Source organism: Canis lupus, chromosome 6 (assembly GCF_003254725.2).
Source record: "Canis lupus dingo isolate Sandy chromosome 6, ASM325472v2, whole genome shotgun sequence".
Taxonomy (NCBI): Eukaryota; Metazoa; Chordata; class Mammalia; order Carnivora; family Canidae; genus Canis; species Canis lupus.
In genome coordinates this window covers 524,173-538,920 of record NC_064248.1, presented here as the reverse complement: position 1 = coordinate 538,920, position 14,748 = coordinate 524,173, and the positions used below count along the sequence as shown (strand labels likewise).

Here is a 14,748-nt window from a genome sequence, read left to right as displayed (position 1 = left end):
CGTCGTGGTTATAGCCCAGCTCTAAAACGTCTTCCCTGACTCCCTTTCCAGCCTCAATTCACTTGCCAGAAGGTCGGCCCTGCGTGCTGCTGGATACCCAGGGGCGTGGATTCGTGTTTGTAGAGCGCTCCTGGTTCTCACGCTCGGCCAGCCAGGAGGGGAGGTCGGGCTTCAGACCTGAGCCGGTGGAGGGCCTGCCAGGCCTGGCCGGGCGCCCTGGGGCCTCCAGCGCCGTGGCTCGGCGGTCGCCAGCCCCCGCCCGCCCGCCCCGCCCCCGCCCTGGGGCCGCGCGACCCAAAGCCGCCCCCGAGAGGCCCCGCCCACCGCCCTGCCCCAGCCCCTGCCATTGGTGCGCCCGCGGCCGGGAGGCGGGCGTCGGGCCGGGCGCCGCTGACGCGCTCTGGGCCACAAAAGGCCCGCGGGGTGGCCGCCCCCAGACGCTCGGCGCGGCCCGGAGGGTGAGTGCCCGACCGGCGGCCCGGGGGTGGGCGCGGGAGACCGGGGCGGGAGACGGGGGCCGGGGGGCGCGGGACGCAGACTGCGCAGACCCGAGCGCAGCGCCCGGAGCCGCAGCCGCAGCGCCCAGGGACCCCGTCCGCGGCCCAGAAGCTCGTCAGTCCCGGCTTGTCTTCCAGACCCGGACTACCGAGGCTCCTGGACGACGAGGAACCGCCCAGCATGGCATCGGAGGTGAGCGGGACCTCGAGTCCCAGCCGGGGGGCAGGGGCGCCCTGGGAGCCAGCCGGGCTGGGAGCTGCACGCGGGATCCCCTGGGCCAGGCCTGCCGCCTGCCACCCTCCTGGTGACTGTCGCTAGCTCCAGGCGATGGGTACCCCCGGTGCAATTGCCCGAGCCTGGGGGACACCTGTGCCTGTGGTCACTTCCCGGTGGCCGCCGCATCACCGGCTGCTCTCCTCCTCCCCTCCCCGGGGCGGGTGTGGCACTCATCAACCCACACGGGGAGTGCGGGTGGCCCTGACCTGACTTGACTTGCCCTGATAGTGCTGCTCCCAGCGATGGGGCAGAAAGGGAGCTGCCCACCCCCTCAGCTCCCTCACCTCTTCATTCCTTCTTTCCTGGTGCCCTTCCTGTTAGTCTCCCCCACTGCACCCCTTCTGCTGTAGCAGCTGTCCCTGTGTAGCAGAGTCCACATGACTCTGGCTTGCGGAAATAACCAGGAGGCAGGGGACCATGCCTGTGGCCCCGTGGCCCCAGTGCCTGGTGGCTTCCCTGCTCACCAGCCTCACCTCCCTTGAGCCAGGGTTCTCTTCCTGACCACTGAGTAGCAGGAGTCTTAGGCACAGGTTCCTTTTCTTGGGCCTCGGTTGAATAATCTGGCAAGTGGGGAAAATAAGAGATCTCTGCCCCCTTCTGTAAGGTACTGGATCATGAGGTCATTGCTTTGAACCCTGTTTGCTTGATGCCAGTGAAGAGAACCTGTGGCCTGGGAAGCAGGAGATCTGGGTTCCAGTCCTTTTTGGTCCTCATTAGCTAGCAAGGCACTTCCTCTCTCTGGATCTCAGTTTGTTCATCTGAATAAACTGAATAAGATTGCCTGCCCTGCTAGTTTTGGGATCATGAGGTTGGTGGGCTTGAACTTTGGAGGCAAACAAAGTTGGTTTCTGAAGCAGTCACCAGACCTCCCGAGGTGACAATGCCCAACTCACAGGAGGGTGTAATAGCATACATAGAATGCCTAGCCCAGGGCCAAGCCGTTGTGCTCTGTAGTAGGTGCTCAAAAACAGGTCTAACAGTAACAACGTTATTCCCCTTGTGCATTCTAAATTGGCTATTGCCCATTCATCCCCATCCAAACCAGTGCTCCTGCCCCCTTGCCCCAAAGGAATCATTCTGGCCCAGGTGTGCTCAGGAGTGCCCTGTGGCCCCAGATTGGGCCTCCCCTTCTACTCAGAGCCCAGATGGTGACATCTCATTCTGATATCCTTCTGGGTTTGGTTTTTTTTTTTTTTTTTTAAGATTTTATTTATTTATTTATTTGAGAGAAAGAGAGATTGGGAGCTTACATGTGGGGGGTGGGGGGTGGGTCAGGGGGCAAGGAAGGGGAGAGAAGATCTCAAGCAGACTCCCTATGCCCCAACGTAAAGTAGGCTGCCTTTATGAGATCAGAGCATCTGGTGACTTCTGCTGGCCCCAGGCCGTCCTGTGGGTTGGCGCTAATTGGTTTGGCTAAGGCCCCAACTTGTTAAGTAGTTGTTATTACTAACAACCCAGGCAGGGAGTCCGGGGACCTGCTGGAGGAGGCAGTGCCAGGTTCCTGGCTGAGGGGCGGGCTGGCTCCCTATCCTGACTGGCTGGCCCTGGTCCTCAGGAAAGGGACCCACGTGTTGCTTTGCAGGAGAGCTAGGCTTGGCACACATGTAAAGGGCCAATGGACCTAGCTCAGAAGGTTAAGGGGGGGTGGAGGCTGCTTCTCCAGGGCAGAGTCATCAGGCAGCCAAGGGAGCTGAGCAGCGGGAGGTCAGTTCACAGCCTGGGACCTGAGCACAGTGGAAGCCCCCGCCCTCCCCCCGTGCTGTACACAGCCCTGGCGCCTCCCTTGCTAAGAGAACTTAGCGAGTACCAGCACGGTACTATGCATGCACTTAGAAATTGTGCATAACTGAATGCTCACAACAGCTGTATCGGGTAGGTGGGTAGGTGCTACTACCGTCCTTACTTTATAGAGAGGTAGCCCTGAAGCTTATAGACGTTATATGACATGACTGCAGTCAGGTGGCGAGGAGAGGTCTGGGACATTGCGGGGTGACGGACAAACACATATGTCCCCAGGAGTTTATAAAACTCCCCCTCCACAGAAAAGTTGGCAGCAAAGTAAAGTGCACACCTTCACCCAGGGAACACTCTCCTGATCCTTGGCATTCTGGGAGGGAGGACAGCTCCCGTGGGTTCTGTGCCCCTCCCCCAGCTTTCACCCGCCCTGGCCTATGTACTCTTTCCAAACAGAGGTGTCTCTGTCCCACCCCCTGCCCTTGGCTCCCAGGGGCAGAGGGTCAGCTAATGACCTTCTAGAAGGCCGCTGATAACAAATGTGGCAGAGGCACTCTCTTTTGGGGAGGTAGGGGTTGGGATCTCAGACCCCACCCTAAGCTGTGGGAGAGAAATGCCAGTCACTTGAGCCTGCTGGGTTCTCTCCATTGCTTCCTTGCCTTTCCTGGTGCAAAAGTTCAGTGCAACAGTGCGTACAGAGAGACCCTGTTGGGGCATGGGGTTTGGAGTGTGGCTTCCGCGTCAGACAGCTGGGCTGTCACCCTGGCTCTCCCAGCCCCAGCTAGGGCTCTGGGCCTGGGTTTTCCCTCTCTGCAGTGGGGTGGAACTGATATGTCTGTGGGTACATGCAAGCAATTAAAATCATGCCTGGCACAGAGTACAAATGCAATACACGGTAGCCAGGATTATTATCATCATGGTTGGAATATCAGCTGGATTCAAAGTCTGGATTCCAGAGTGGCTTCTCCCCTCAGTCAGTGGCAGGAAAGGTCCCAGTAATCCTGCCGAAGTCTCAGAGGAGCCTTGTACCCCGCTGTCATGTCCTTAGAGAAGAGTCATGTGGTGGGAGAGAATTCTACCTTCTGTGTCCAGCCACATTCCTACACAGACTCCCCAAGTGACTTCGGGCCAGTTCCTGATCCTCTCTGAGCCTCAGTTTCCCTATCTGTGCAGTGGGAATAATCCTGCCTGCTGGTTCCCACCACCATCAGACTTAATAACTGTCCTGTAGGCCCTGTGTGAGGGCGCTGTTCTCGAGGGTGGGAAGGACATTAATTGCTGCTGCTCTCCTGGCCAGAGTGGGAAGCTGTGGGGAGGCCGGTTTGTGGGCGCAGTGGACCCCGTCATGGAGAAGTTCAACTCATCCATCGCCTATGACCGGGCCCTGTGGGAGGTGGACGTGCAGGGCAGCAAGGCCTACAGCCGCGGCCTGCAGAAGGCGGGGCTCCTCACCAAGGAGGAGATGGACCAGATACTCCATGCACTGGACAAGGTACTCTCTGCACCCGAAGCCACCGGAGCCCCTGCCCGGTCCCAGGCTCCTACCGAGTCCTGAGTGCAGGTTGCAGGACATCCAAACATGTCATTTTACCTTGTGATTATATGTCTATTGAGGTGTTCTTTATTTATTTAATTTTTTAAAGGATGTATTTATTTATCTCAGAGAGAAAGCGGGGAGGGGAAGGGCAGAGGGTGAGGAAGATAGAGAATCTCCAGCAGACTCTCCACAGAGCGAAGCTCAATCCCTCGGAGCTCAGTCCCTCGACCCCAAAATCATGGCCTGAGCCGAAATCACAAGTCAGCTGCTTAACCTACTAAGCCACCCAGGTGCCCCTATCAAGGTGCCCTTTAAACCCTGTGCCTTGCTTTGTCTCTCTTCATCTTTAGTGCCTCTGTGGCCCATGGCTCATGGACAAAGGGGAGCTGGGCCTGAAATGCTCCCTTGGGGTGGGGGCTACACCCCCCTGGGGAGCACTCACCCTCCCTGGGGTGCTCCCCAGGACTCCGCTCCTTTACAGAGACACTCAGTGATCAGAATGGGGTGGGACCAGGCTTGGGGCCCTGTGGCTGTGGCTGGCTGACCCCCTATCTCCTGGAGTTGTTGCCATCTGCTACAGGTGGCTGAGGAGTGGGCTCAGGGCACCTTCAAAGTAAACCCCAGTGATGAAGATATTCACACGGCCAACGAGCGGCGCCTGAAGGTATGGCCCCCTCCTGTCTGCCTGTCCTCCCCTCTCTACCTTGACCTTGGCCCCTCAGAGCCTCAGCGCCATCACTCTGTTCCCTTCATCACTGGTAGAGTACAGGCCAGACCTCAGAAAGGTGGCCTCGGCAGAGATGGCAGGGTCCAGGAGGAGGGAGGGAAGGAAGGAGACAGGGCTGGGGGGAACCAGGGCCTGGGTGACCCCATTGGGCTACGAGCAGGTGGACCCTGACCCCACACCTCCCTCCACCCCCAGGAGCTCATCGGCGAAACAGCAGGGAAGCTGCACACGGGCCGGAGTCGGAATGACCAGGTTATGCCAGCTGCTACGCCCCCTACCGCCCCCACCCTGCCCTGTGTATTCTCAACCTTGGGCAGCCCAGGGGGCAAGCGTAGGGCTTGGCCACGGTCCTGGCTCCCTGGCGAAGCAACACCTCTGTCTCCCTGAATGCCACGCCCTCCTCCCCGCAGGTGGTCACAGACCTCAGGCTCTGGATGCGACAGGACTGCTCTAGACTTTCCGCCCTCCTCTGGGAGCTCATCAGAACCATGGTGGACCGGGCAGAGGCGTGAGTCTCCCGTGGACACTCAGGTGGCAGAGAGGGTGGGAGGGCAGCCGGGGTCTCCTCTCCCCTAGGACGGGTAGCCTGAATGCTAGATCTAGGTGGCAGGGGGAAGAGGGCTGAGGACCCAGGCCCTGGGGCTCAGAGGCGTCCTGGAACTCCTGGACCAAGTGGGGCAAAGCAGCGGGGAATGCGGGCATTTCCTGCCATGTTTCCTACTTGCACACCAGCTGAGCTCAGTAGGCAGGGTGAGCTCACTCTCTGAGGCTTCGTAAAGAGGAGGCTAAGGTGCCAGGCAGATGCCCTGCAGCCTGAGGACAGGGCTGGCTGTGGCTGGGGTCACTTTTCAGCCACCCTGTGTCCTGTGTCCTCCTGTTCCGCCTCCCACCCCCACCCAGCGAGGCTGGCATAGGACAGCCAAAGCTGCCTCCCACTGGCCTCATCCAGAGTTTTAGCTTCTGTGACCTCGCGTCTTTGGGGTTGGCTTTGCTCCTTGCACACCTGGCCACTTTGCTGCTGAGAAGTCCGTGTCTGGTGACACAGATAGGTTGACTCTTCCTCTTCCTGAGCTTCCTGTGATGTCTTTTTCATGGACCTTACCCTCCTGGGGGAAAACCAGGGCCTAAGAACCATCTGCCGGGGGGTGCTAGGAGAAGTAGGGACTACAAGGTTTCTGCGTTGGGGGGATGAAAATGTTGAAAATCAATGTGGTGATGGATACACACTAAAGTGTACAATTTAAATGGGTGAACTGTGGGTGAATTATATTTTAGTAAAGCTGTTTATCATAAAAAGCAAGCCAAAACCACCACCCACAGCACCCCTGCCTACTTGGAAGTGCCCCCTGCACTTCCAAAGTCCCTGGGAGCTTCTTAGATGCTCACAAGTGTGATCCCCTGCTTGGTGGGACTCCGTGTCTCTCTTTTGCTCACACCACTGCTCAGAGCAGAGGACTTCATCACATTTGGTCCTATAGCCCAAATCCTACTCCGGGGAAACTCCTTGGCACCAGCCCTATCCCTGGATTACACCGGCCCCATCCCTGATCACACCGGCCTTGTCCTGGATCACACCGGCCCCGGCCCTGGATCACACTGGCCCTGTCCCTGGATCAGACCAGCCCTCTTCCTGGATCACACCGGCCCTGTCCCTGGATCAGACCAGCTCTCTTCCTGGATCACGCCAGCCCTGTCCCTAGATCACACTGGCCCAGTCCCTGATCACCCCGGCCCTGACCCTGGAACACACCAGCCCTGTCCCTGGCTCACACTAGCACTCTTCCCGGATCACACCGCCTTGACCCTGGATCACACTGGCCCTCTTCCTGGATCATACTGGCCCTGACCCTGGATCACAGTGGCCCAGTCTCTGGAACACACCGGCCCAGTCCCTGGATCACACCAGTCCAGTCCCTGGATCACACCGGCCCTATTACCGGATCACACCAGCCCAGTCCCTGGATCACATCAGCACTCTTCCTGGATCATACTGGCCCTGGCCCTGGATCACACCGGCCCTGTCCCTGGATCACACCAGCCGAGTCCCTGGATCACACCAGCCCTATTACCGGATCACACCAGCCCAGTCCCTGGATCACACCACCACTCTTCCCAGATCACACCAGCCCTCTTCCTGTATCACACCGGCCCTGTCCCTGGATCACACCGGCCCACTTCTGGTCTTTTCCTTATGATATGTTTGTCCCTAGAAGCTCACTTGGTTTGTGCTGCACACAGACCCTTGGAAGGTTGGCCCTGCTTTTTCCTGTTGGGACCCAGGCCCACAGCATTCTGGGTGACACAGACCTACCTGGACTTCCTGAGCCCCTCAGGCCCCTGCCCCTCTTCTTCCCCCACAGGGAACATGACGTCCTCTTTCCAGGGTATACACACCTGCAAAGGGCTCAGCCCATTCGCTGGAGCCACTGGATTCTGAGGTGAGAGGCTGGGCCATAGTGCAGGGGTACCCTGACTCTGTTCATGCCTCAGGAGGCCCTGACCTCTTGCCCCTGGCTCTCAGCCATGCTGTGGCACTGACCAGAGACTCTGAGAGACTGCTAGAGGTACAGAAGCGGATCAATGTCCTACCCCTGGGGAGGTGAGTGAGCACAGTGCCTCTCTGCTCTGAGGGCCTAGTTGGGGGTGGGGGTTGCTGCTGTATGGTGAGCATGGTCCTTGGGGATCAACAGAAGAAGAGGAGGTAGGAAGGACCTGAGGAGGACAAAGGACAGATAGTAGCCTCTGTGTCTGGGGTGCTTCCTATGTGGAAGGGAGGGAAGCCTGCATGGACCCTCGGCTCTCCTAAAATGGGGATAGCCAAGCTAGCAGGTATGTCAGAGAAGGGCCAGAGCTTTCCAGAGAGATTCCAGAGAACCAGCCAGTTGCCCACAGCTTGCCATTTCTGCTCCATGGTGACAAATGTTCCGTCAGCACAGTCGACTGGGCAGCAGCCCTAACAGTCTGGGCTTGGCTTTGGGTGTGCGTGTATGTGTGTGTGTGCCAGGGCCTGTTGGCCAGGAGCCCTAATCACCTGGAATCCCCCGTTCCTGCAGTGGGGCCATTGCGGGCAACCCTTTGGGTGTGGACCGGGAGCTACTCCAAGCAGGTGAGGAGCCCTGCCCCTCGTCCCCACAGAGATTCCCTTTAGCACCTGCCAGGTGCCATAGACTCACCCTCAGAGGGAGCAGGGGTGTGGTTGAAACCCTTGTTTGTTGCTTATGGACACTGAGGCTAGAGAGACAAGAGAAGGTTTGTGGCAGGGGTGCATGGCACTGGGGAGACTTAGGGCTCCCATTTCCTTCTGGGACCTGTACTAGAGACCCTCTGGCCCCCTCCCTACGCTCCTCCATAAGGGGGTCTCCAGGAGGTGAGACTACCTGTTCTGGGGGAGAGGAAGCCCCTCCTTCCCCTCCAGCCCAGCCCTGCTGCCTTCCCCATTTACCTCTCCAGAACTGAACTTTGGGGCCATCACTCTCAACAGCATGGATGCCACCAGTGAGCGAGACTTTGTGGGTGAGTCCTAGGAACCAGCACGCTTGTCCCCTGCACTGTGCTCTAATTTGTCCTCCTGCCCTGGCTCGCTCAGCCTCCTCCCACCTGGGGCTTCTCCAGACTAAGCGAGGACCAAGAGAAGCCTGGTGACCAGAAGGCCCACTCTTTGTTGTCCCACCAGCCGAGTTCCTGTTCTGGGCTTCGCTGTGCATGACCCACCTCAGCAGGATGGCCGAGGATCTTATCCTCTATGGCACCAAGGAATTCAGCTTTGTGCAGCTCTCAGATGCCTACAGGTAAGGCTGGGCCCTGCCCTACCCTAGCTCTGTGCCCACCAGCAAGGCTTCCTTCCTCCCCACACCACCCCTGGGCTGACCTGGACTGCCTGCTGCTAGACTCCATCTGCTCCCAGTCAGCAGACCAGCCAAGGGGCAGGGGAGCTCTTTCAGCCCAGCATCTCTGTCCCCAGCACCGGAAGCAGCTTGATGCCCCAGAAGAAAAACCCAGACAGCCTGGAGCTGATACGGAGCAAGGCAGGGCGAGTGTTTGGACGGGTGAGCAGGGCACGGAGTGGGGGCAAGGCCTCTGGGCTGACCTGGAGGGTCCTAAGGGAACTTCGAAAATGGGCTCTGAGGCCCAGCCTCCTTGTTCTCGCTCTTTCTTCAGTGTGCTGGGCTCCTGATGACGCTCAAGGGACTTCCAAGCACTTACAATAAGGACTTGCAGGTGTGAGGCTGGGGCTGCAGGGGCCCCCTGCACATATCCTGCATTCCATTTCTCGGGGCCCTGGCGCATCCAGGCAGGGGCCCCGCAAAATGGCCCCTTCTCGTCCTATCACCCAGCCCTCGGCTTATACGAAAGGCTGGGTGTCCCCAGTGGAGGGCAGCGGGATGCCTTGGTGGGAGACAAGACTGCTGGGGTCTCACCCCCTGCCACATACCCTCCAGGAGGACAAGGAGGCTGTATTTGAAGTGTCAGACACCATGAGCGCCGTCCTCCAAGTGGCCACTGGTGTCATCTCTACACTGCAGGCAAGCCCCCTCCCTGCTCCCCTAGGCCCCTATACCCTCGGAGGGGTGTCCCAGGAGGTGATCATGGGAGGAGGAGGGTGGGTGCATCCAGAAGATCTGGGGCAGGGGAGGTGGGTATGTGTTTGCTCCTGCCCCTGGGACAAACAGTGTTAGCTATAGTAGAATGGACATGGGTGAGCCTGTAGGGGTCCCATCAGCTGGCCTGACCAGATTTCTTTCTTAATTATTTATTACGGGAAATTTCAGTTCACAGAGTTGAGAGAATGCATAACTAATACCCATCTTCCCACAGTAATCAGCTCATGGCCTTTCTTGCTGTGGCGGTCTTTACCTACCACCTGCCACCACCGCCACTCCCAGCTCATTATTTTATTATTTTTTTATTTTTTTTTTTTTTTTTTTTTTTTTTTTATTATTTTTTTAAAGACTTATTTTTTCAATAAGTCTTTTTTTTTTTAATTTATTTATTTATGATAGTCACAGAGAGAGAGAGAGAGAGAGAGAGAGGCAGAGACACAGGCACAGGGAGAAGCAGGCTCCATGCACTGGGAGCCCGACGTGGGATTCGATCCCGGGTCTCCAGGATCGCGCCCTGGGCCAAAGGCAGGCGCCAAACCACTGCACCACCCAGGGGTCCCCCAGCTCATTATTTTAAAGCAAATTGCCATCTTGTCATTTCATTCCTAAACAGTTCAGGATGTGTCTCTAAAGCAGTGTTTCTCGAACTGTGGTCTTGGGACCAGCATCATCATCAGTACCTAAGAACTGGACAGGAATATAATCCTAGGCCCCACTGCAGACCTGGATTCAAGACTTGGGGTGGGGCCCAGCAATTTGAAATAAATCCTCCCAGGCGTTCTGATGCGCGCCAAACCTAAAGACTCTGAAAAAAAGTGCTGGCAACCCCAGGAGCGCAGCTAAACATCATCAATAATGAAGACAAAATGGCTCAAGCTGAGAGAGCAGATAGGCTGGGGCAGGGTGCATCTGCCCAAGGCCAGGGACATCCTGGCTAAGGGCCGGGGTGGGGTTGGCCAGCAGCCTTGCCACTCAGGGTCCCTGGCACTCAGCACTCCCCTCACCGGCATCCCCCAGATTCACCGTGAGAACATGGCACGGGCTCTTAGTCCTGACATGCTGGCCACCGACCTCGCCTACTACCTGGTCCGCAAAGGGGTAAGACTGGGGTGGCTGGGCTGGAGGGGGAGGTGATGGGCATGTGCCCCAAGCCGAGGGTGGGGGCTCTGAGGGTGGGCACGGGCCCAACAGGGATCCGAGGGAGCCCAGTCCGTGCAGCGCTCACTCGGCTGCCCCAGATGCCGTTCCGCCAGGCCCATGAGGCCTCAGGGAGAGCTGTGTTCCTGGCCGAGACCAAGGGGGTGGCCCTCAACCAGCTGTCGCTAAAGGAGCTACAGACCATCAGGTGCGGCTCCTCCCCTCCCTCTGCTGCCTCCGGGGAGGTGAGCCTGCCCCCGTGGCCCCCTGGGCCCTGGCCCACCTCCCCCTCTCTTCTCCAGCCCCCTGTTCTCTGGCGACGTGAGCCGCGTGTGGGATTATGGCCACAGTGTGGAGCAGTACACCACCCTGGGGGGCACAGCGCGCTCCAGCGTCGACTGGCAGATCGGCCAGGTGCGAGCACTGCTGCGGGCCCAGCGGGCCTAGAGCCCTCCCCACCCCGCTTCTCAATAAAGCTGGCTCAAGAGGAGGCTGCTGCGTTTTTCCTGCCTGGCCTGGCTCCCTCAGCAGTGGGCTTTCAGGAACCATCAAGAAGTGGAGAACATGGACAAGGATGGCAGGAGGAGATGGGGAAGGAGGAGAGGGGATTGGGGCCTCTGCCCTGCTCAGGCCCCACACCCTCCCCTGCAGGGCAGTTGGGTAACCTCCTGCCTGGAGTGTCCTGGGAGGACTGGCCTCCTGGGAGCCTTGATGGCACCTGATGGGCTTGGTTAACTGAGCCTGGGTCATTATTCTTTCTCCCCGTGTCCTCTAGGCTCCCCTGCTCATTCTCCCCTTGCTTAACCCACCCTTCCCCGAACAATCAGGCACCATCACAGCGTGTCCTGTGACGGGGGGACTGGTGTACTTGGTGGTAGAGCCAGTCATCCAGCTAGCATGTGATGCTGGGCACTCGGTGGGCTTCGTACACACGTGTTTAGGGACAGGATAACACTTAGAGGCATGTCAATGTATTTTTTAAAAAGATTTTATTTTTTAAAAGATTTTATTTATTTATTCATGAGAGACACAGAGAGAGAGAGAGAGAGAGAGAGAGGCAGAGACACAGGCAGGGGGAAGAGCAGGCTCCATGCAGGGAGCCCGACATGGGACTTGATCCCGGGACTCCAGGATGACACCCTGGGCCGAAGGCGGCGCTAAACCGCTGGGCCACCCAGGCTGCCCAAGATTTTATTTATTTTAGAGAAAATGCATGAGCAGTGGTGGGGGTTGTCGGGGGGCACTAGGAGCAGAGGGAGAGAGATAAGCAGACTGTGCTGAGCACAGAGGCAGATGCAGGGCTCCGTCCCATGATCCTGAGATCATGACCAGAGCCGAAATTAAGAGTCAGATACTTAACCCACCAAGCCACCCAGGTGCCCCAAGGCATTTCAATTTAAAAAGAAAGAAAAAAAAAAAAAAAAAAGAAAGAAAACTTAAGGGAAAAGGGAATCACTGGTTCTGAGCAATTTTTCCTTGTAGAATTCAGCCAGTTAAAGTTGGCTTGGTTCTCTGAATCCATCAAATTTCATCAGGATTTTATCAATTTTTCTCAGCTAAAATCACCAATAAAAATGATGAAGAAAGTAAGGCAGGTGGCTGAAGCCCTATGCCATATAATCTGAGACCTTTTCCAGCTTACCTTTAATTGGCATTTGGGGGTTATATTTGCTCAACCATTCAGTAATGGTGTCATTCATTCTACATTTTTCCAAAAATAGGTCATTTTTCAAACGTCTTGCTGAAATCCAGATAGCCTTTGTTAGAGTATTCCCTCACGCAGTCTTTTTAGGCCTGGATAAAGGATGTTATCAAAAGATCTGATCAAAAATCACTTTATCAAAAAGGAACATGAGGTTAGTTTTATAGGATTTGTATTTAGGTAAAACTGTATTGGGTTCCTATGTCAATTCTTTCCTTTTTTTTTTTTTTTCCAGAGATTTCATTTGTTTATTTTAGAGAGATGAGAGAATGTACAAGTGTGGGGAGGGACAGAGGGAGAGACAATCCCAAGCAGATTGCACTGAGTGTGGAGCCTAACACATGGCTTGATCCCACTACCCTGAGATCATGACCTAAGCAGAAACCATGAGTCAGATGCTTAACCAAATTAGCCACCCAAGTGCTCCATCAGTTTTTTTCCTAAGTGCTCATTATCTACTCATTTTACTCATTCCTTACTTTATTTTTTAAAATAATAGCTTTATTGAGATATAATTCACATGCCACAAGACACACCTTTTCTAAAAAAAAATTATCTATTTTAGAGAGAAAGAGAACTTATGTGCACACATAGGGGGCAGGCAGAGAGAGAATTTTCAAGCAGATTCCATGCTGAGCACAGAGCTCTATGTGGGGCTCCATCTCACAACCCATGAGCTCATGACCTCAGCTGAAACCAAGAATTGGATGTTTGAGCCACCTAGGAGCCCCAAGACACACCCTTTTAAGGGTTCAATTTATTTATTTTTATTTTTATTTTATTGGAGTTCAATTTGCCAACATATAGCATAACACCCAGTGCTCATCCCGCCAAGTGCCCCCCTCAGTGCCCATCACCCAGTCCCCCCAGACCCCCGCCCACTTCCCCTTCCACTACCCCTTGTTCATTTCCCAGAGTTAGGTGTCTCTCATGTTTTGTCATCCTCACTGATATTTTCACTCATTTTTTTTCTCCTTTCCCTTTATTCCCTTTCTCTAATTTTTATATTCCCCAAATGAATGAGACCATATAATGCTTGTCCTTTTCCAATTGACTTATTTCACTCAGCATAATACCCTCCAGGTCCCTCCACGTTGAAGCAAATGGTGAGTATTTGTTGTTTCTAATGGCTGAGTAATATTCCATTGTATACATAAACCACATCTTCTTTATCCATTCATCTTTCGATGGACAAGGGTTCAGTTTAGTGGCTTCTGGTGTGTGTTCACAGAACTGTGTGATCATCACTACAATCAATTTTAGAACATTTCATCACCCCAAACGAGAAGCCGACAAGAAACTTAAGTGCTTCAAAGGAAGTGAATAGACATTCATAAAATGGGAGAAAATATCTGTAAATCATGTACCTGATAAAGGTCTGGTATCCAGAATACAAAACGAACTATTATAACTCAATAATGAATTGGATATTATTTTAAATTTTATTTAATTGAATTGAAAATGGACAAAGTATCTGAATAGATATTTCTCCAAGGAAAATATGAAAATGGCCAATAAGCACACAAAATGATGTTCAACACTATTAATCATTGGGGAAATGCAAATCAAAATCAAAATGAGATATCATTTCATACCTACTAGGATGTGAGTTTAATTTTTTAATTTTTTTATATAGTGTAAGGAAAAGGTCCAACTTCATTCTTTCCCATATGGAAATCTATTTGTCTCAGTACCATTTGTTGAAAAGACTCTTCATACCAAATTAAATTGTCTTGGCACCCTAGGCAAAAAACAGTTGACCAATATAGGGGGATGAATTGTATGATATGTGAATTACACCACAAGAAAGCTGATATCCCTCTAAAATAATCAACTAGTATTTTATTTTTCATTTTTAAGTTTTTATTTAAATTCGCATTAGTTAATTTATAGTGCAATATTGGTTTCAGGAGTAGAATTCACTGATTCATCACTTACATACAACACCCAGTGCTCAATTAACTATTATTTTAAACAAATAAGTATTTTCTACTTAGGCCAGATGTTGCACTGAATGCTTTAAGTTCACCTAGATTTTGTGGGATTCATCTTCTTCCCTTTCTTGAAGACTTTCTAGCTCTTCCAGCCTCACCAGTAGGCTCACCAGAATCCTGCTTACCATCAGCCACCACATTACATGCAGAAATTCTACAGACTTTTCCTAATTTCTTGTTCTTAGTAACCGCAATCTCTTACCAACTCCTATGGCCACCTGAATGGGCAAGACTGGGCCTATAACCTTAGGCAAACATTCAGTTTTTCACTTATTCTTTCTCAGCTTTCCCTTACCTCCCCCTGGCAGCTAAACCAAAGCCTCATGTCTTCTTCAACCTCCCAACCTGATCTGAACATCTCCCCCAAACCCCTTGAAACCACTAATACACTTTCTGTCTATGGGCTTATCTATTTGGTATTTCATATACATAGAATTGTATACTATGTGGCCTTTTGTGCCTGGCTTCTTTCACTTAGCATAATGTTTTCAAAGTTCATCCACATTGTAGCATGTATCAGAGTTTCATTCCTTTTTATGGCT

General features: G+C 54.0%; 1 protein-coding gene across 2 annotated transcripts; it reads left to right on the top strand.

Annotated features, from left to right (window-relative positions):
* Window positions 1–331: 331 nt before the first annotated feature.
* Window positions 332–11,000, top strand: ASL (argininosuccinate lyase). 2 transcript variants are annotated; one of them, XM_025425720.3, is made up of 17 exons: window positions 332–458; window positions 636–690; window positions 3,806–4,000; window positions 4,626–4,709; window positions 4,968–5,024; window positions 5,183–5,280; window positions 7,133–7,210; window positions 7,294–7,371; window positions 7,826–7,878; window positions 8,223–8,285; window positions 8,446–8,560; window positions 8,734–8,818; window positions 8,931–8,990; window positions 9,212–9,295; window positions 10,391–10,471; window positions 10,612–10,718; window positions 10,813–11,000. In XM_025425720.3, exons 2-17 carry the CDS (start codon window positions 679–681, stop codon window positions 10,955–10,957), a joined length of 1,395 nt encoding a protein of 464 aa, XP_025281505.1. In that variant the 5' UTR covers window positions 332–458; window positions 636–678; the 3' UTR covers window positions 10,958–11,000. The 2 variants fall into 2 exon arrangements, with proteins under 2 accessions (XP_025281505.1, XP_025281507.1); XM_025425722.3 differs by lacking the exon at window positions 7,294–7,371.
* The last annotated feature ends 3,748 nt before the right edge of the window (window positions 11,001–14,748 follow it).